The sequence below is a fragment of the Talpa occidentalis genome, unplaced genomic scaffold (genome assembly GCF_014898055.3).
Source record: "Talpa occidentalis isolate TD23 unplaced genomic scaffold, MPIMG_talOcc4v2.1 talOcc4.16, whole genome shotgun sequence".
In the NCBI taxonomy this organism is placed as follows: domain Eukaryota; kingdom Metazoa; phylum Chordata; class Mammalia; order Eulipotyphla; family Talpidae; genus Talpa; species Talpa occidentalis.
The window spans coordinates 75,567,179-75,587,199 of record NW_023601653.1 but is presented as its reverse complement, the minus strand read 5'-3'; the positions used below and the strand labels follow the sequence as shown (position 1 = coordinate 75,587,199).

General features: G+C 38.6%; 1 protein-coding gene across 8 annotated transcripts in view; it reads right to left on the bottom strand.

The window, feature by feature from the left end:
- BCL2L13 (BCL2 like 13) overlaps positions 1–20,021 on the bottom strand; it is a 64,940-nt gene that overhangs the window by 8,163 nt on the left and 36,756 nt on the right. For 4 of the 8 annotated variants that reach the window (XM_037514628.2, XM_037514629.2, XM_037514631.2 and 1 more), the window contains one exon: positions 18,193–18,336. The exons of 2 other annotated variants lie outside the window; for them this stretch is intronic. In XM_037514628.2, the coding sequence (XP_037370525.1) occupies positions 18,193–18,336 (144 nt within the window). Of the gene's footprint in view, positions 1–18,186; positions 18,337–20,021 lie in introns of those variants that run through there. 2 more of the 8 variants (XM_054696582.1, XR_005125838.2) reach the window with 2 other exon arrangements.

Genomic DNA, 20,021 nt, shown 5'->3' with positions numbered 1-20,021 from the left:
TGAAATTCCAGGTTTAAATATTTTAAAACCTATGTAGCTTCTGGATTGAATGTAGTTACTTGTATAATGATGCAGAGGAAGAATTTTTAACAAGATCAGCTTCCTTGAAGTCAAAAAGTTAATTTATATTCAATTTAATATATATGTTCAATGCAAAACAGCAGAGAAAAAAGGCAAGAACCTTGCTCTCAATAATGAACAAAAATAGGGCCTCCCCGGTTGCGCAGCGGTTGAGCGCTGGGTTGCGGGGCTGCCTGCGGCCTCTGCAGCATCGGTTCGATCGATCCCTGGCTGCTCCCCGGCCATCGGAGGAGGGTCCCGCATGGCGCGCAGACCTCTCCTGCCGCCCGCTGCTCCCCTCAGCAGTGTACTTCGGTCCTTCTGCCTGCTCTGCTCCCCGCTCTGGCGAATTCTCTCACCCTCCCGCGCTTCTGACTGTACCCAGTGCTTGTATAAATAAATAAAAATCTTCAAAAAAAAAAAAGAACAAAAATAATGTTATTGCGCGTTCACATGGGAAAACTTCTTTTGGACATTGGAGTGGGCAGGGAGATCCCCGAAAGCTTCATGGAGGAACCAGCGCTTCTACTGGACAGCTGAAGGATGAGTAGGAGTCCATGCTCAAAGTCTCATAGAAAATACCAGCAAAATACTGCAGGGGAGGAGGAGGGAGGGAGGAGCACAGGGGACTGAGGTGATGGTGCACGGGTGCCCTGGGGAAGGAAATTCTATGGGGACTCAATCTGAGGGGGTGCGGGGAAGCAAATATTGTCTAAAAAAAGTAAAAAATGATAAATATTAAAAAAAATTAATCTAAAAATAAGTAAAACATGAAAAAAAAGAATACCAGCAAAAATACAGAAACATAAAAAAGTGGAACAGCCAGTACCCCAGTTTAATTAGTCACAGTGTACATGAAGACTACAGTTCAGTTAGGACAGGACTGCAGGGGACTCTGACAGACAGCTAAGAAACATGGACTTTATCCAATAGGCAATGATTTGTCACTGAAATCTTTTGAGCTATAAAATGATCAGCAGAGAACTACCTAAAATTACTCTGATTGCAATTCCAGAATGGAGGGACACCAGATATGTGGGCCACTTGCTTCCCTCTTTAGCAAGAGTCTACTTAAAACAAAAACAAATAGTGTAGGGGCCTCCCTGGTGGCGCAGCGGGCTGAGCGCTGCCCTGTGAAGCTTTTTGCAGCCTCTGCAGCGTGGGTTCGATTCCCAGCCGGCCAGGGAGAAACCCACATGGCGTGGCAGACCTCTCCTGCCTCGCCCACCGCTCCCCTCAGCAGAGTCCTCGGTCTGTCTGCCTGTTCTGCTCCCCACTCTGTCTCTGGTGAATTCTCTCACCCTCCACCCCATGCTTGTATAAATAAATAAATCTTTTTAAAATATATATAAATTTAAAAAAATACTGTGCGGATGTGAAGACTGACCTGTGAATAACGAATTTCAATATGATCTGGTAAGTTGTAAGGTAGGTGCACATACACAGAGCTAACAGAAGCAGGGGTTAAGACATGGTCAGAACAGCAGGAAAGAACCGGTGGAATGGAGTAGCATAGAGACCTACAGGAAGTTTTACAAAAGTCTGGATGATACTCTTATTTGCTAATGAGTGGTTGAATAGGATGTGTACAATAAATTCCTACTTTATTGTACGATGATGGCTGAATACTTTAAGCTATTTTATTCTTCTATCAAGACCAGAAGTTTCTGTGTACACCAAGGCTCTAAAATAAATCAGTCGCATTTGCAGCAGCACCGCCAAAAGAAAATCAGAAATAAAACTAAGCAAATCACATGGTCATAATGTCAGCATTCCAATTGCCCCACATTCTACTTTAATTCACTTAAGCCTCCTTAAAAAGAGGTCCTTGGTAGATCTCAGAGGCAGCCCATAAATGAACATAAGCAGAGAGACCAATTTAAAAAACAACTTTTGTAGGAAGAAAGAATTGGTTTGAATCCCAGCTTCACCAGGCACCAACTCAGTGAATTTGGACGGCATACTTTTAAACTTCAATTTCTTCATAAATTAAATGGGGATGACTGATTTGATAGGATTGTTACAAAATTAAATAATAGCATTTATAGTGCTTAGCACAGTATCATGTACATAGTAAGCAACAATAAATTATGCTATTTTTCCATTATTATTGTTTTTGCTGTCATTTTTTAAAAGATTTATTTATGCATACAAGAACTGGGGCATAGGCCAGAGATGGGGGGCCAGGGGGTTGAGAGGATTCACCAGAGACAGAGTGGGGAGCAGAACAGGCAGATCTACTGAAATACACTGCTGAGGGGAGCAGCAGGCAAGACAGGAGAGGTCTGCTGTGCCATATGTGGGTCACCTCCCTGGCCTGGGATCAAATTAACCCCTAGGCCACCAGGGAGGCCCTCTTTTATTCTTTCATAGCATTGAAATTTAAATTCATAACATTTACATAACACAAATTCACCATTTATAGATGTACAATTCAGCTGTTTTCAGCACAGTCACAACGGTGTACATACATCACTGAGCACTCCCCATTTCCCCTTGTCCACCCCCTTGCAACAGCTCATTTCTGTCTTTATGGCTTTGTCTATGCTGGTGAGCACTTACCAGTACCTGCTAACAGCATGTGTTCAAGGATCGTCCCTGTTGTTGCAGGTATCCTTAGTTCCTTTCTTTTAATGGTGCTATATTTCATTATAAGGACATACCACCTTTTGTTATTAATTCATCAGCTGGTTGACATCTGAGTTATCTCTAGTTTTTGGTTATTGTGAACAGTGCTTCAGTGACCTTCACAGACAAGCTTTTCCTTAACTACCTACTTCCAGTTCTTTTGAATTGGAGTTATTGGGTCATACAATTTTTAATTTTATTTTTCATTTATTGAGGTGCTACCAAACTACTTCCCAAAGTAAATGCACCATTTTATACTCTAACCAGCAATGTCTCAGAGTTCTAATTTCTTCACATCCTCCTCAATACTTGCCACTATCTGATTTTTTAAATTATAGCCATCGGGCCTCCCTGGTTGCGCAAGGGGGTAAGATGCAACCTATGAAGCTATCTGCAGCCACTGCAGCATGAGTTCGATCCCCGGCCAGGGAGCAACTCACATGGCACAGCAGACCTCTCCTGACTCACCCACTGTTCCCCTCAGCCTTCAGTCAATCTGCCTGTTCTGTTCCCCACTCTGTCTCTGGTGAATCCTCTCATCGCCCCCACCCCCACTTCTGGCCTGTACCCCAGTTCTTGTATGCATAAATAAATCTTTAAAAAAAATTTTTTAAAAAATTATAGCAATCCTGGGGGAGGGGAAGTGGTATCTCACTGTGGTTTTGTTTTTCTCTAATGACTAATGGCTTTTAGCATCTTCTTCATGTGCTCACTGGCCATTTGTATATCTTCCTTGGAATAAAATCTTATTCACATATTTTGCCCATTTTAAAACTGGATTACTATATTCCTGAATTAACATTTTCGTCTATTGTTTTTAAACAAAACTGCTGCTCAGCTGGATATTAAAATAACCAATTGTCTGGGAACAAGAGTACTTTTAATTAGGTTGAGCCTAAATGAAACAGATAATAAAAAGTACTAAAGTAACTAGTAGTCTATGCTAATTAATAATTTTAGCCTTAAAAAGTCTCCTCTGCCATCAATGCCATTACTTGTATGTACTATTTTTCTAGGCTTCAAACTCCACATGACTTAAAAGGGACCTAATATAACTATGATCTTAATGATATTCAATCTCTTTTATACTTTCATTATATTTTCATCAATATAATGGTAATACAAAAGCACTCGACAGTTCTGGGACTACCATCAATAATAAATGATAACAGAGAGTCCCTTACAATCAGTGCAGCACATAAAGGCTGCACATCAATAGCAGACGTCATTAATTAGAGAGAGCCAGAAAAGAATACTTGTCCTACCGAAGAACAGGAAGTACAAATACTACTTCTACATCATTCTGTCTTATCCCAGACTTAGTAATTTTTCATTCTAGTTAGCATCTTCTTCTAGTTACTCATTAAGTGCTAAATATATGTCAAAATATTCATTCTTAAGTGACCCTTAACATGTCTAAATCTATTTTCCCTTTCAACACCTTCTATTTTTCTAGCACAGCAATCACTTTCACCAGAACTAATGCAAAAGGCTCCTTTCTTCTTGACCCTGTAATCCAATGTGGAGATGAGAAACACCATTTCACAAGTCAGCTAAGCCAAAAAGCTAAGAGTCATATTGTATTTCTCCCGCTTCTGAAGAAGTTGCTTCTTATTGCTGGGAAGTGTGCTACTTAGAGGCTAGTGATAAAACCATATCACCTCTGCCCTCACAGAGTTTAAGATGGAGATTAAAATCTAGTGAAAGAGACAAAGAGAGAAACTTATTTGGGGATTCATCAAAGGCCTCTTCGAAGAGAGAACAATAGAGCTGGATCTTAAAGAATAAATAACAACCAACAAACCAAGATGGTCCAAGGAGCAGAAAAGCACAAATAAAAATACGGCACTGAGAAACCTCTTATCATATGTAGGCAACTAGTGGGTCTTCTATATTTCAATGCATAGGACAGTAAGTGAAGAAACACAAAGGTAAAAAAGTAGGGAAGATGAGGCATGATGCATGAATGGAAAGTAAAATATCAGTGTCTTTCTGGATATAAAACAAGGATATGCCTCTGTCTAACAGAAGGTCAATGTTTTCCCACAGTCTTGCAGACTTTGACAAAGATCTTGGTTCTATTGAAAAATGATTTTTCTATTGAAAAAAATCTTTCTGGGGCCTCCCTGGTGGCGTAAGGGGTTAAGACGCAATGTACGAAGTTGTCTGCAGCTGCAAGTTCAATCCCCAGCTGGGGAGTTTCCCACATGGTACAGCAGACCTCTCCTGGCTCTCCCCCTGCTACCTTCAGAAGTGTATTTCAGTCAATCTGCCTGTTCTGTTCTCCACTCTGTCTCTGGTGAATCCTCTCATGCCCCGCACCTCTGGCCTGTATCCCAGTTCTTATATGTATGAATAAATCTTTAAAAAAAAAAAAACAGAAAAAAGAAAAATCTTTCTCCCACCCCCCCCCATATGGCAACTCTTAGACACCATTAATAACTTGAGAGCTGAAGAGATGAATCTGAGGTACCAGAGGCCATTAGATAAAGGCATAGAATTTTAGAGTAGTGCCATATTTTAAATGTATTTCTAATTACCTGATTCCTTCAATTAAAAAGCAAAATGGCATAGTCATTCAATATTTAGAATAATATCTTGTAAAAAAATTTAAAGGCTACAGTATAGTGAATGGTTTCAAAGGAGGTAAGACCAAATTTTCCTCTCTAATTCCTAGGGTCATCATTTAGCCCAAATTTGTCTTCACATATTAGGAACCTACATAAGAAGGAAGGCTTGTGTTGGTGAGGTGGTTCGCTGTCTCTACAAGTGCTGTGCTAAATTCCCAAGTCCTGCCTTTCTATTCATGCAGATACTAACATTTTAGATGAGCAGAAAATGTTTGGCAAATAGAAAGAAACATTGAGACTTTTCCCTTAGAACTGTGCATTCATACAAAACAGCATACCATTTTAGGGGAGATTTCAGACTCTCTGAAACATATCCATGGATCCCAATTTAAGATTCCTTATCTGGCTCTATCAGGGAAGAGCTGAAATTTCATGCCCTCTGGACTACTGAATCTAACCTTGCTCTTCTATTTCTCCTGAGCTCATAGCTCAGAGTCTTGGCCACACAAGGTATAATAATTATACACTTGTACCACATATCTAATTTTTTCATAAGTATTAGTCATATCCCCAACTAGATTAATACCTCAGGGGAAGAAAACATGTTTTAAACTTCCCTGTTATCCTCATGTAACACCTAACATTTGCTGAGAAAACAATGATACTCAATATAACGCTTGGCTGACAGGAAAATAGGTTCCATCTTTGGATATAAAAGCAGCTCTGAACATTAGCTGTTTTGATTTTCTCAGGCACTGGTAGATACAGCTCTTTATTCATCTCTCCACTTCTACTCATATGGACTGCACCTCAGTGTCTGCTGACCAAGGTCACACAGTGCTGGGGCTGAAGGGAGAATTCCAACACCCTCAACCCCCCTCCGCATTCTGACTAACTCAAGTCACCTGATCCCATCCACCCAGAATGCCCTCCCCCTCAGTTCTGCCCTTCTGAATCATTACCTCTACAGTCTTAAGTAATTAATCTGTTCTCCTTGCTATAAAATGTATAGGAAATAGTACATGTTATAGACTCTAATAACTATAGGCTCCAAGAAGCTAAGGATACTTTTTATGACATCTTTGTTATATTGATTTCTTTTCTCAGCCCACTCCTCCCAGGTGTCTTACAGGATTCCATACATATTATGTGAACATAATTACATTAATCATATATATCATTATATTAATAGAAATCAATCTGGGGGAACTTAAACAAGCTGGCCTGGCTCTTGAATCTGGAAATATTCCCCTGAAATACAGCTATCATTTCTCTTTCTGCATGACTGCCTTGTAATCACCAACCCACAAGGATGGAACATTCTTTATGTGCAACATAACATGTACCATAACCTGCTTTTCTGGACCTGCAAGTCTCTCAGAAGAGGAAATACCTCTGTTTTTCAACTTTTTCTGCTATACACAATCAGTGGAGGTCTGAGCAGGATTGAATAGGTTCAAGACTGCTTTTTTCAAAGCAAAGCTCAGTTTAGGATGTACTGCAAGTGGCTCAGCTACTAAAGATTCAGAACATAATAGACAAAGTCTGGCTATTCTGAGCAAAAGCCCCACCAGACTACCTAAGAGGGATTCTCAAAATTTACGACTAATCCTTGCTGCTGGACCTCGCCGGTGGCGCAGCGGTTGAGCGCTGGGATGCGAAGTTGCCCGCAGCCTCTGCAGCACGGGTTCGATCCCCAGCTGCTCCCCGGCCACTGGAGGAGGGTCCCACATGGCGCGCAGACCTCTCCTGCCGCCCGCTGCTCCCCTCAGCAGTGTACTTCGGTCCTTCTGCCTGCTCTGCTCCCTGCTCTGGCTCTGGTGCATTCTCTCACCCTCCCGCGCTTCTGACTGTACCCAGTGCTTGTATAAATAATAAAATAAAATAAAATAAAAATAAAAATAAATCTTAAAAAAAAAAAAATCCTTGCTGCTTTCCAAAATGCCCTTCACTTTAAGATGTGATTACGTTTTCAAGACGCCTTTGCAGATTCAGTGCTACTTTACTAAAACACATTTTCTCTCTTGGCATTCTATAATTGCCACTAAAAAAAAAGTAATTCACTGTGGCTTTCTTGATATTTCTTTATTTTAAATAACTATTGGCTCCTATATGTATAGGGTTGTACTTAACTAATAAGTACAATATAACCAGTAATCCAGAAAAGTCATAGTAGATACTGTCATGTTAAAGAGAAACTGAAGGTCCTCCCTGGGTGCAAGGGGTTGTCTCAGCACTATGAAGCTATCAGCAGCCACTGCAGCACCAGTTTGATCCCTGGCCAGGGAGGTGACCCACATGGCGCAGCAGACCTCTCCTATCTCGTGTGCACTGCTCCCCTCAGCAGGGTGTTTCAGTAGATCTGCCTGTTCTGCTCCCCACTCTGTCTCTGGTGAATCCTCTCACCTCCCCTCCCCCCACCCCACACCTCTGACCTACACCCAGGCTCTTGTATGCTTAAATAAATAAATCTTTTTTAAAAAAAAAAAAAAGTACTGAAAATAGTGTACTCTTGCCAGTCTTCCATTAACATTTAAAAATTTTCATATAAAATATTCAAAAAGTGCTACTAACACCACCCTCCAATCAATGTTATTTGGAGATAAGAAATATATTTCTCATGTACTTTATTTTTAGTCTTAGAATCACATCAGCTCTCACTCTCTGTTCACTCTCTACAAGTTTTGTAAGCTGTTTCCATGCCATTTCAAAATATGTACAGGAGCTGGATTCACAGAACAATCTTACAATTACACAGCTCTTAAACAGAAAGGTTATCCAGAGGTTAGAGAAGTCTTAAATATCAGCTGATAGGGATTCTCAACTAGCTACTTATCTATATTTCTAAAAACAGACCTCTGACAGTAAGAACTGATTAAAACTAAAAAAACAAAAACAAAAAACAAACAAAATGAAACACAGCAAAAAAAATGTAAGAAGTTTAATCCTTAGACAGGAGACCTTTGCTACTTTTTTCTTTTGGGTTCCAAGCCAAAACAAGTGAAGTGGAAATTTCAAAAGTTCTATCATGAAGAAATAGGAGGAAAGTTAACAAGCTGAAATAGAATTTAGTGTAAAATGACTTTTCTTTTTATTTTTAATAATCCAAAGTTAGTAAAAGAGTTAAGACCATTCTTTACTCCACATCTAGAGGGTCTTTTCATCTCATCCAAGATACTAGGTCAACTTGTTTAAAATTACAACTTTGGAGTAATGGATTCTTAAAAGTAAATTCTTAAAAGCTATAATGGCTGACCTGACAACACGTTTCTGTATTCAGGACATACCATTTTAATGAAGGTTCACCATCTTGTGCTCTTAGGTAAAAAGTTCAAAGAAAGAATAGATGGCCACTGAGACTCTTACTCCTGGAGACAAGTCATATAAAGCAAAAATAAAAAATTTCCTTTTCACAATTACTGACATTATTGAAGAAAAGCCTTTCACTAAATGACAAAAAGCTAGTCTGGATAACAGTTCACCTAAAATTTAACACATTAGAGGAACAACATTTGAAAGTGGTTTAGAAGTATTTCAACAAGTTAAATTATTTTTAGGACAAAATATTTGTATTGGAACTATCTCTTTAGTCCCATTATGGAAAACAAAAAGGAGTAACTTCAAGTGCTCAAAACTATAAAATTAATTGGAACCAATTATCACAGGCTAAATATGTGTAAAAAAATCAGAGGTCTTGTTCTGTTCCCCACTCTGCTTCTGGTGAATCCTCTCACCCCCCGACACCTCTCGCCTGTACCCCACCTCTTGTATGCATAAATAAATAAATATTTTAAAGAAATGTAAAAAATAAAAAAGCAGAGGTTTTTAAAAAAATAATTGAAATCCTTAGAAACCAGGTAACTTACCCAGGATAGTTTGCTATGAGAACTGGATGTCAATAATCACAGGTAATCCTTGTACAGCTCTGATCATACAACCTTCTAAAGGCTTTAATCCTATTTAAACCTCAAGATGCTATGAAGTAAGTCTTACTATCTCCATTTTATAGACACAGAAACTGAAGCTAGTGAAAGGGTAAGTAATTTGCCCAAAGCTCTAAGCCCAGGCAGCCTAGCCCCAGGGTCCACACTTTTATCAACTATGCTATCCTAACTTTCAGGCTGAAGTCCCTGGGTTCCTCATACTAATTTTTTTCCCTAAGTTTATGGCCAGAAGTACGTGGAAAAGTGTAGGGTAAGGGAAAAAAAAATCAGGCTTTTCTGCCCTCCCGCCATCAGGATAGATGAGGGAACCCTGTGATCCTGAATGCATGCCTGATGGTGGGCACCTGAAGTGGGTACACCTGTGCTAAGACTGCTTTTTAAGGGCGGTGTCACGGGGACGCCAGTAGAAGCCGAAAGAGAAGAAGCCCGAAGCAGAAGCAGAGAACGCCAGAGAGCCCAGATAGAGTGAAGACTTGCTGGGGGCTGGGAGGGCTGCCAGCCTCCCAGCCCCCCAGCACCCCTGCCTGCGGTGTACCGGGTAAATCCCAATAAAAAGACCTGCAAAAACCCACTAAGGACTCTGACTCCTCCTTTACCCGGTCTGCATGGGATCAGAAAAGCTGCACTGTGGTCCTTCCTGACCCTTACAAAAAGTAAATGTTTCCTTCAAGCAAATACACAAAGATATGTACAGGAAACTCTTCAACTGAAAAGAAGACTGAAATACAGATATTAAAGAAATATTTTAAATAAACATGAGATAAAATATAATCATAACTTTGGTTTTGGTGTTTGGAATCATCAAACACCTTGATTGTTTCAAAGAATCATTTCAAAAATGGCAGTATCTGCTTCATGATTATAATCACTGCATTTTGTTTTGCTCTTTTTGTTCTTGTTGTTCACATCAGTTATAAATTATTCTGCCACTTCAGGGTCATAGGTCCTGACAAAGCAAGCTCTTACAAAATGAACTTTTCCATCTGAAGATGCTTTGGCAGAACTCCAAAAACCATATTCACTGGAAAACTCACCTAGGGACTCATTGCCCCTAAAAGTATGCCAACAAGCATTCTCGTTACTTGCAAGCCCTTATAAAAATATCTCTCAAGTAGTCACCTTACAAAATAAATACAAATAAGTGGTTTTCTACATTTGGTCAAACTAATAACCATTTTTGCTCACTATTAACCTACAATGAGAAAATAGAGAGTGTAAAAGAAATCCCAGAAAAGTAATTTTCCACCTACTATGGTAACAAGGCCCACAAAATACATTTCAGAACAAAATGCAGTGATTGCCCATCCTCACAAACGGATCCTATTTACCCTTACTACACTACATTGACCGCAACTGAAGCCCACTTAACTGAATTCATATCACCTGTTTATCATTTCCTACCATATGAAAACTCTGTTCTAACAAATTCCCACGAGACAGTTTTCAACTATCCTTAACTTAAAAAAAGACTACTTTTGTGATTTGATATTCTTAAACTAGAAATCAGATGCTTTAAGTCAAAGAGAAAAAAGAAACACTTAGTTTTATTAATACTACATAAACATTATGACTGACATAAGATGACATTTCCCCCAATAACCTTTTATGCAATCTAAAACTAAATCTTTCATAATAAGTACTTAGTTCAGTATATGACAAAAGAGAAAATAAGAGAAGCCTTACCAGGTGGACTTGCACCTTTGCAGGAGACAGCCTTATTTCTAATGTAGCAACACAGCCCAGAAATCGAGACAGTGAGTGAGAGGGAGGGAGGGAGCAGGATGAGTCAGGGACAATCACTGTGTGCCAGTCTGTCCTGACTGTGCTGCAGCCCAAGCAGAAGTCAGACTCAAACTCAAGAGAAATTTCAATCAGACTTAAAAGATGAGGTTAAAAAAAAAAAAAAAAAAAAAAGCAAAAAGGGACATCTGAAAACTTGATGTTTGCAAAAACATAACATTCTCATAAACCACTATGATATCACTATTTTTTTCTGAGCAAAGTAGTTCAGAAGGTTAAATGAATTTCCCCCCAAAACACAGGGTTAATATTTAATAGAGCTGGGGGCTATAAACAAATCTTGTGATTTCCAATCGTGTTTTCAACTCACCACTCTGGTAAGATGAAAAAAAAAGAGGTAAAATAAAAATATATTAAAGACCCTATCTTGTAATTCTAATGCCAGTGTAACTGAAAGTAATACTTCTGTTCTAGCTCTAAAATTATAAAAATGAGGGGCCTACCTGCTGGCCAGGACTAAAGTCTCCGAGCTACCCCACATGGTGCAGCAGACCTCTCCTGTTTCCCTTATCCTCTCCTCAGCAGTGTATTTCAGTAAATGAGTCTGTTCTCCTCCCCACTCTGTCTCTGGTGGATCCTCTCACACCCCGCACCTGTAGCCTACACCAGAGTTCTTGTATGCATAAATAATAGAAATAAATCTTAAAATAAATAAAATTATAAAATGATGTTTCTAACTAATCTGTATTTCTACTTGCTCCCCAGATACTCATTCCCTCCTTTTGCTTTCCTGCTACCCTTTGAACACACCTACCTCAAAGCACATATCATGCTACATGTGGGTAGCACCTTTTACACTTCGGTCTCCATTAGGTCTAAGTTCAAAACTAACTCCAAGATTGGCTTATCAGAGCAGATGCCATCCAGGGAATCAGAGCTGAGGTTAAGAAACCTGAGTAATGGATGGATTACTGGAGGCTCAGTTTCAACAATAAGAGTTAAAAACTCTGGGAGAATGCAATCATCAGAAGGTTCCCACAATACTGTTAGATTTATCAACCAGGTGCTCACAGTAAATATGAGAAAAATCTCCTCATGCTTCCAGCAAGGAGAGAGAAAAGAAGCCATTTTGAAATAGTTTTTTTTTTAAGATTTTATTTATTTATGCATACAAGAACTGGGGTACAGGCCAGAGGTGCAGGGGGTGAGGGGTGAGAGGATTCACCCGAGACAGAGTGGGGAACAGAACAGGCAGATCGACTGAAATACACTGCTGAGGGGAGCAGCGGATGAGTCAGGAGAGGTCTGCTGTGCCAGACCTGGGTAGCTCCCTGGCTGGGGACCAAACTCATGCTGCAGTGGCTGCGAATAGCTTCATGAGTTGTATCTTAACCCCTTGCGCCACCAGGGAGGCCTGAAATAGTTTGTTCTTAATAGGGACTGCCCTCAAGAGAAACCAGTTAACCAGAGCCTTGTTAGCTCCGGATAGGTCAGCCTAACCTATCTGGGGTTTGAGAAATCCAACTCCAGCCCACTCTAGCCATCCTCCTCCATCTAAGGGTGGGGGCAAAGAAATGAAAAACACTTGTAAAATTTACAGTGCAGAGGCGCAGGCTCAGTCCTAACCCAATCATAGGACTCTAAAACACTTCTCCTCCTCCCACACCTCACCACTACAACATTACTCAAGGCCTGTTTTCAGTAGTTCCTTTTACCCAGCACATGTCTGAGGATGAAGAATTACAGGGCATACAAAAAGCAGGGGGTAAAAAACCAACCACAATTTGAAGAGATGGAGCAAGCACGACAACCAGATATGGCAGAGATGTTGGAATTAGCATATCCAAGAATTTAAAACAATGATGATTAATAAGCTTAAGAGTTCTAATGTATAAAGTAGACAGCATGCAAGAACAGATGGGCAATGGCAGCAGACTGAAATCTTAAGAAAGAACCAAAAAGAAATGCTAGGGATCAAAAGCACTAACAGAAATAAAGAGTGCTTTGATGAACTTATTAGTAGACTAGACAGGGCTGAGGAAAAGAATCTCTGAGTTTGAGCATATCTGAATAGAAACATCGAAAATGGAAGAGCAAAAACGGGCAAACAAAAACAAAAACAAGATTATCCAAGGACTGGGACAACTACACAGGATGTAACATACCTGTAGTTGGAAGGAGAAGAAAGGAACAGAAAACTTGAGAAACAATGACTGAGGATTTTATGACTGAGTCATAAAATGACTGAGTCATAAAATGTATTGCCAATGTTTTCTTCTATATATTTAATTGTTGCGGTATGCTTAAGTCTTCAATCTATTTAGAATTTATCTTTGTGTGTGGAGTGAGAGCGATCCAGCTTTATTCTTTTACTTGTGGCCTTTCAGTCTTCCCAGCACCATTTGTTAGAGACTCTCCTTTCCCCATCGTATTGTCCTGGCTCCTTAAGTATTGTTATAAACGTGGGTTTATTTCTGGGCTTGCAAAGTTGTTCCATTGGTTCATGTGTCTATTTTTCTGCTAACAGCATATTGTTTTAATTACTATTTTTTTAGCATAAAGTCAGGTAATGTGATGCCTTGGTTTCTCTCTTTTTTTTTTCCCCCTCAGGATTGCTTTTGCTATTCAAGGCCTTGTATTCCATACCAATGTTTGTATTTTCTATACAATTTCTTTGAAGAATATCATTGATATTTTCATGGGAATTAATCACTTTTGGAACAATGTTCACTTTGCCTACATTGAGTCTCCCCAACTATTAGCATGGAATTTCTTTCCCTCTCCCTATGTCATGACCTATATCCTTTGATGACACTTTGAAGTTTTTTTGTATGATGAAATAGTGGTTAGGTTAATGCCAAGGTTTTTATTCTTTTTGAAACAATTGTGAATAGAATTATTTTCTTCATTTCATTTTCTTCTCATTGATTGTCTATAAAATCGCAATAGAGTTTTTTATGTTAATTTTGTAACCTGCCACTTTGCTGTATTCACTTACGGTTTCCAAAAACCTTCTGGTGGAGCATTTAGGGCTTTCTATAGAAATTATTATATTGCATGCAAATAATGGTAGTTTCACGTTTTCTTTTTTTTTTTAAAGATTTATTTATTTATATATACAAGCACTGGGTACAGTCAGAAGTGCGGGAGGGTGAGAGAATTCCCCAGAGCCAGAGCAGGGAACAGAACTGGCAGACTGACAGAATACACTGCTGAGGGGAGCAGCAGGCGTGGCAGGAGGGGTCTGCGCACCATGTGGGACCCTCACTGGCGGCCGGGGATGGAACCCGTGCTACAGAGGCTGCGGGCAGCTTCACAGCCCAGAGCTCAATCGCTGCGCCACCAGGGGAGGCCCTCACATTTTCTTTTCTAATCTGGATTCCTTTTATTTCCTGTTGCCAGACTGCTCTAGTTAAAACCTCTAAGACTAAATAAAACAGAAGTGGTGGCAGTGGGCATCCTTGTCTTGTTCTTGATCTTAAACGCTTTCAGTTTTTCACTATGAAGTATGACATTTTCTGTTGGTTTGTGATATATGGCCTTTATTAAGTTGAGGTAGGTCCCCTCCATTTTCATATTAAGTTTTTAATCATAAATGGGTATTGAATCTTGTGAAACACTTTCTTTACGTATATTGATATTGTTTGCTCCAAAAATGAATGTCTTTTTTAAAAAGCAAACTGGTCATATGAATTCTAAACCTTAGTAAGTATTCTCAATACTAGTACTGAAAATCATCTCAAATATACTAAGACAAAAACTATCACAAAACATAGGTCACAGAAAAAGTACTAAGTACTAAACTATGTGCAGAGCTCCAAAAGGCATTTATCATTGCTATTTCTCTTTATAATTCAGAGAATATTATTTTTCTCTTTGCAAATCTATGGACCAAAACCTTGCCTTTTCCTAAAGAACTACATGCCACATTGTCATTCATCCAACAGAATATGGCTGCCATCACCTTTCCCTTTTCTGTAGGTTTTTAAAGCTCATTCCATGTTGGCAGCTAGGCAGTTTCACCTTATTCAAGTGGCTGATAGATGACACATTACCTGTAGAAATCACACAGCTGACTTTACATAACAGACACCAGACAGGTAACATCATGTAGCTAAATGCTTCTCTTCAGGAAGGGTGGGTGCCTTACATAACAGACATGGAACTTATGAGTCAAATAATTCTCCTCAGGAAGGTTAGTGACAGTTTTAAGAGCTGTGAATATTTAATACAAAGTACTTTAAAGGTGATTCATGTTGACACTACCAGAATGTATTTTCACCAATCAGTCATAAAAGCAATCTCTACATTTTAAACACACATACATAACACTTACCCTTGCCAATGTGAAATGCAGATTGGGCATACAAATTTAGAAAGAAAAGTATACTTTAAATGTAAGCATGGGCTGAGCCTAAGGGTTAACTCTCAGCACTATCACCACTATGGCCTGAGTTCAATCCCCACCAGGGAGCTGACCCACATGGCACAGCAGACCTCTCCTGTCTCACCCACTACTCCCCTCAGCAGTGTATCTCAGTAGATCAACCTGTTCTGATCCCCACTTTGTCTCTGGTGAATCCTCTCACCCCCTGCACCTCTGGCCTACACCCCAGTTTCTACACAAAAATAAATAAAATCTTCTAAAAAATAACTATAAGCAAACTAGTTATTTATATTACTGCTCTTATTCTTTGCACATACATTTTATTTTATATATATATATATATATATATATATTAGCCTCCAAGTCCGGCTGCACATAGGTTTTTAAATTAATAAAAAATACTTTCTCTGTAACAAATTGTAATCATCAACAAACTTCAAAGCACTCCATCACAATAAAACTAAAAATCAAGGAGGGAATATATAACATCCCCTGGGTCTTTCCCCTTGGTTGTAAAGCACCGTATAGGATAAGTGGAAACGAACCTGCAGCATCCCCCAGCTCTCACACAAACCATATACTACACTCACCAAGATAATTTTAAATGTACTAAAATAGGAAGAAAAAAAGCAATAATAAATTCTCATAGTTCTTATTTTAAAGAACAGATTTAAAATATTATTTTCCTAAGACAAATGCTCAGCATTTCATTCCCTAAATATTTACCAAGCTTCTAAACTTAGTATGTTCCATACTAGTATCCGCATTAAATTCCACTTTTCTCTTTCTTTAAACTCAAACTCCTAGCTGCACAGTGGCTAAAAAGCAATAATGTGTGCTATAGTTTATAAAAACTATTCTCACTACAAAATCACTAAAAGTCCGGTGAATTACAACAAACACAGTTTAAAAACCATTTCTGGGCTACAAGAAAGGAAGAGAAATTCCCAGGGAAAAACAGAGTGAAAAGAAAAGAGAGAGACGAGAACAATGAACTGTGAGATAAAACAGGAGAAATAAATCTTTGCTCAATTGTAATTCGAATGTCAGTGGGGCTGTACCACATTACAAACTTTAACTACATCCTATATGTCTTCCCTGCTCTCTTTTTCTTCATAGAATATACCAACACCTGATATACTATGTACCTTAATTATGTTTATCTTCCTCAATTAAAATGTAAGCTCCATGGGGTCAAGGATATTTTCTGTTTATAACTGTCTACTCAGAATCTGAAACAGAGCATGGTATATTATAAGTATTCAATAAACTGTACAAGAAAAGCTGAGGTAAATAAAATGATGAAGTAAGATACAGAGGCAAATACCAGGATGAAAAAATTGCTACTATAAAGCTTTAGACAAAGACTTTAAGACAAAAAAACATTTTTAGGGACAAAGACCATGCCAAAAGTTTCAAGTTGCCAAGAGTATTCAATAATTGTAACTTGTAGTCATCCAACAAAATAACCTGAGGAAAAACAATCTCCAAATTGACAGAACTAAGGAGGAAACTCAAAATCTGCCATCATAACAGAAGATTTGAATGTACCAAACATCAGCCAACACAGCAATCGAGATCATGCATTATTCTCAATGGGGACAATTAAGAGGGTGAAAATTGGTTTCGTAGCTGTATGAAATCTTAGATATTACAATGACTGGTGCCCTCCAAAGGGCTACAGTACATTAGTAGACTTATACTGTAGTTTAAAATTTCATGGGGGGTAGGGAGAATAGAGAGAAGAGGGAGATGGATAGGGAAAAAAATCCAAAAAGAGTTCGTAGGGGAGAAATAATGAACAAAAGACTGGTAAACAAAGACCAAGGTGAATCTCAAAAACCTAAGATTAAGTGAAAAAAAGCTAATTAGAGAAGAACACATAGTATAATACTATATAATTAAAGTTCAAAACAAACAAAATAGTATTTTATCTAAGGGTATGTGTGTGTATAAAAACTATAATAAAAAAACAAAATTCAGGGGCCTCCCTGGTGGCGCAGGCAGTTGAGCGCCGCACTGTTAAGCTGTCCACAGCTTCTGCAGCGCAGGTTCGATCCTGGCCAGCTGTGGAGATACCCACATGGCGTGGCAGACCTCTCCTGTCTTGCCCGCTGCTCCCCTCAGCAGTGTATTTCATCAGTCTGCCTGTTTCTTTCCCTGCTCTGTCTCTGGTGAATCCTCTCACCCTCCTGTGCATCTGGACTATAACCCGGTTCTTGTATAAATAAAAATAAATCTTTAAAAAAAAATTCAGAACAGAAGTTATCTTTGTGAAGTAGGTAGGACCATGCTGAAATCTAGGAGCACATAAGGAGATATAAAAATGTTGGCTGTGTTCTTCGATGGGGATGCACAGGTGTACATTTTATTATTCCTCATCCCTCATTTAAATATTAGTATGAAATTTTCATAGGAACTGCTTTAAAATATCACATGTTAATTCACTATAAATATAATCTTAGTAATTTAACTTAAAACTGTATGGATAGTTTCTCCATTAGTTTGTCATTCAATATTGATATCAAACCTATACTTTTAAAAACACAACCATGGGGGCCTTAATTTTTTATTTATTTACCTTAAATGCTTTTTATAAATTGTAATATTTTTCATTGAGTTAACACTGGTCACCACACTATAAGTGATTTAGATGTATAGGTCCACGCCTCTTCAGATTTTAGTAACCATACCACACCCACCACCAAAACACCCATAATTCTCTACCATAGATAATTGGGCTCCCACCCCGCTTTGCTTCCCACCGTCAGCCTCCCCCCACCCCAGCAGCCTCAATTCCATAATCAGATTTTTCTTAATTTTTTTAAAAGAAAATATTTTTTAAAAAAATCACAACTCATACCCAGCCACCTTGCTGAATGATGTACTCTGCTGCACAGTCCTCCAGATACGTCACACCAAACTGCAGCAATGAATGCAAAGGTTCTTGACCACGTCTGGTCAACTCCAAAAGCATTTGTTGTAGCAAAACCAGAGGCACCAAAATCTTCAATGCAAAGATGAGAGAGTAAAAAAACAAACTGAAATTCTTATAATTCATTTTCTGTTCAACTACTAGAAAATTATACTTAGAGGCATCATTATAGAATCCATTTGTTATTATAAGAAATAAACGTTGACCCCCTACTAGAATTTTTGCTTATGTTTCATTAGGTGGCAGAAATAAGTACTATATGAAAAAAATGGGTTCGTGTGTGTGTGTATGTGAGAGACAGAGAAACAACATATGTATACGGAAGTTCATAGAAGCATTATTTATAAGCAAAAGAATGGAAACAATCCAGCAGGGTCCAGTTAAATAAATTCTGACAACATCACAGTTTCAAAAGAATCAAATTGTTCAGTGCCCAAACATCAAGATTTACTTTAAGTGAAAAGAGCAAGATAATGCAGTGTTGTACAATAGTGTCATCAAAAAATAAATAAAAAGCATGACATATACACGTTTGCATAATCCTATAGTATACCTGGAAAAATATACAAAAAAGCCCCTAGTAATAGTGGTTGTCTGATGAGAGGAAACTAAGCAGCCTGCAATAAGGATGAGAAAATACTTTCAACGTTATATCTTTCTGTACATTTTGTGTTTTGTACCATGTGCTTTTAATACCTATCTGAAAATTAGGACTTTTAAAATCTTGTAAAAGTCATTAAATATATGACATAAACTAGGGTCATTTGCCTTCTAAAAAATAACAGCATATTGAAAAAACTAAGTATAACCATCTGGGTGCAATCTCTTCCGTATAAAACATAAAAAAGGTCTCCACACGACTGGAAAAGGAAAGCTAAAGGAAATTAAGCCAAGTCTGATTCCTTGTTACTGAATTGCCAAGGTAATAACTGAGATATTACAACTGAGATATTACAAACAGAAAAGACAATGACTTTATGTTCATAATAATATTCTTTGGTTTTTAAGCAGCCCTGCAGGAATCTATACCAAAATCTGAAAGAAATACAGTAACTATGTATCCTCATTTTTTTATATCCTAAAAAGAACTGTAGTCCAGAAGATATTAAAAACTTCTGAATACTCATGAAGAGGTTGAGGTCTTTAAAGAATATGAAATGGGGGTCTCCCTGGTGGTGCAGGAGTTAAAGACAGTGCTATCAAGCTATTGCCAGCCACTGAAGCACGAGTTCAATCCCCCGCCAGCCAGGGAGCTACCCACATGGCGCAGCAGACTTCTGCCTCGCCTGCTGCTCCCCTCAGCAGTATATTTCAATAGATCTGCCTATTCTGCTCCCCACTGTCTCTGGTGAATCCTCTCACCCCCGCACCTCTGGCTTATACCCCAGTTCTTGTAGGCATAAATAAACACATGAAATGAGTCTTTTTTCCACAGCTAGGAAATCTGCCATACTACTAAAACCAAATTCCCCCTGTCCCCCTCAAAACTTTCACCTAGCCCCAGGATTTTGTCTTAGCAGGAACAGTAAGTGAAAGTTTGTCAATCTACTAATCTACTAATATGCAACATTTTAATGTTATTCATGTTTAGGCTCTATAGACTCTTTGGGAAATGAACTGCAAACATTTTGTATTTGCTATATAAAATTATAATTTCATTTGTTCCAAAGTTACCTTCTTTCATGTATCAAAAAGTAGATGCTCAAATTTTACTAGAGATAAATCTGTAATCCTCTCTCACTACTGCCTTTTAGTCT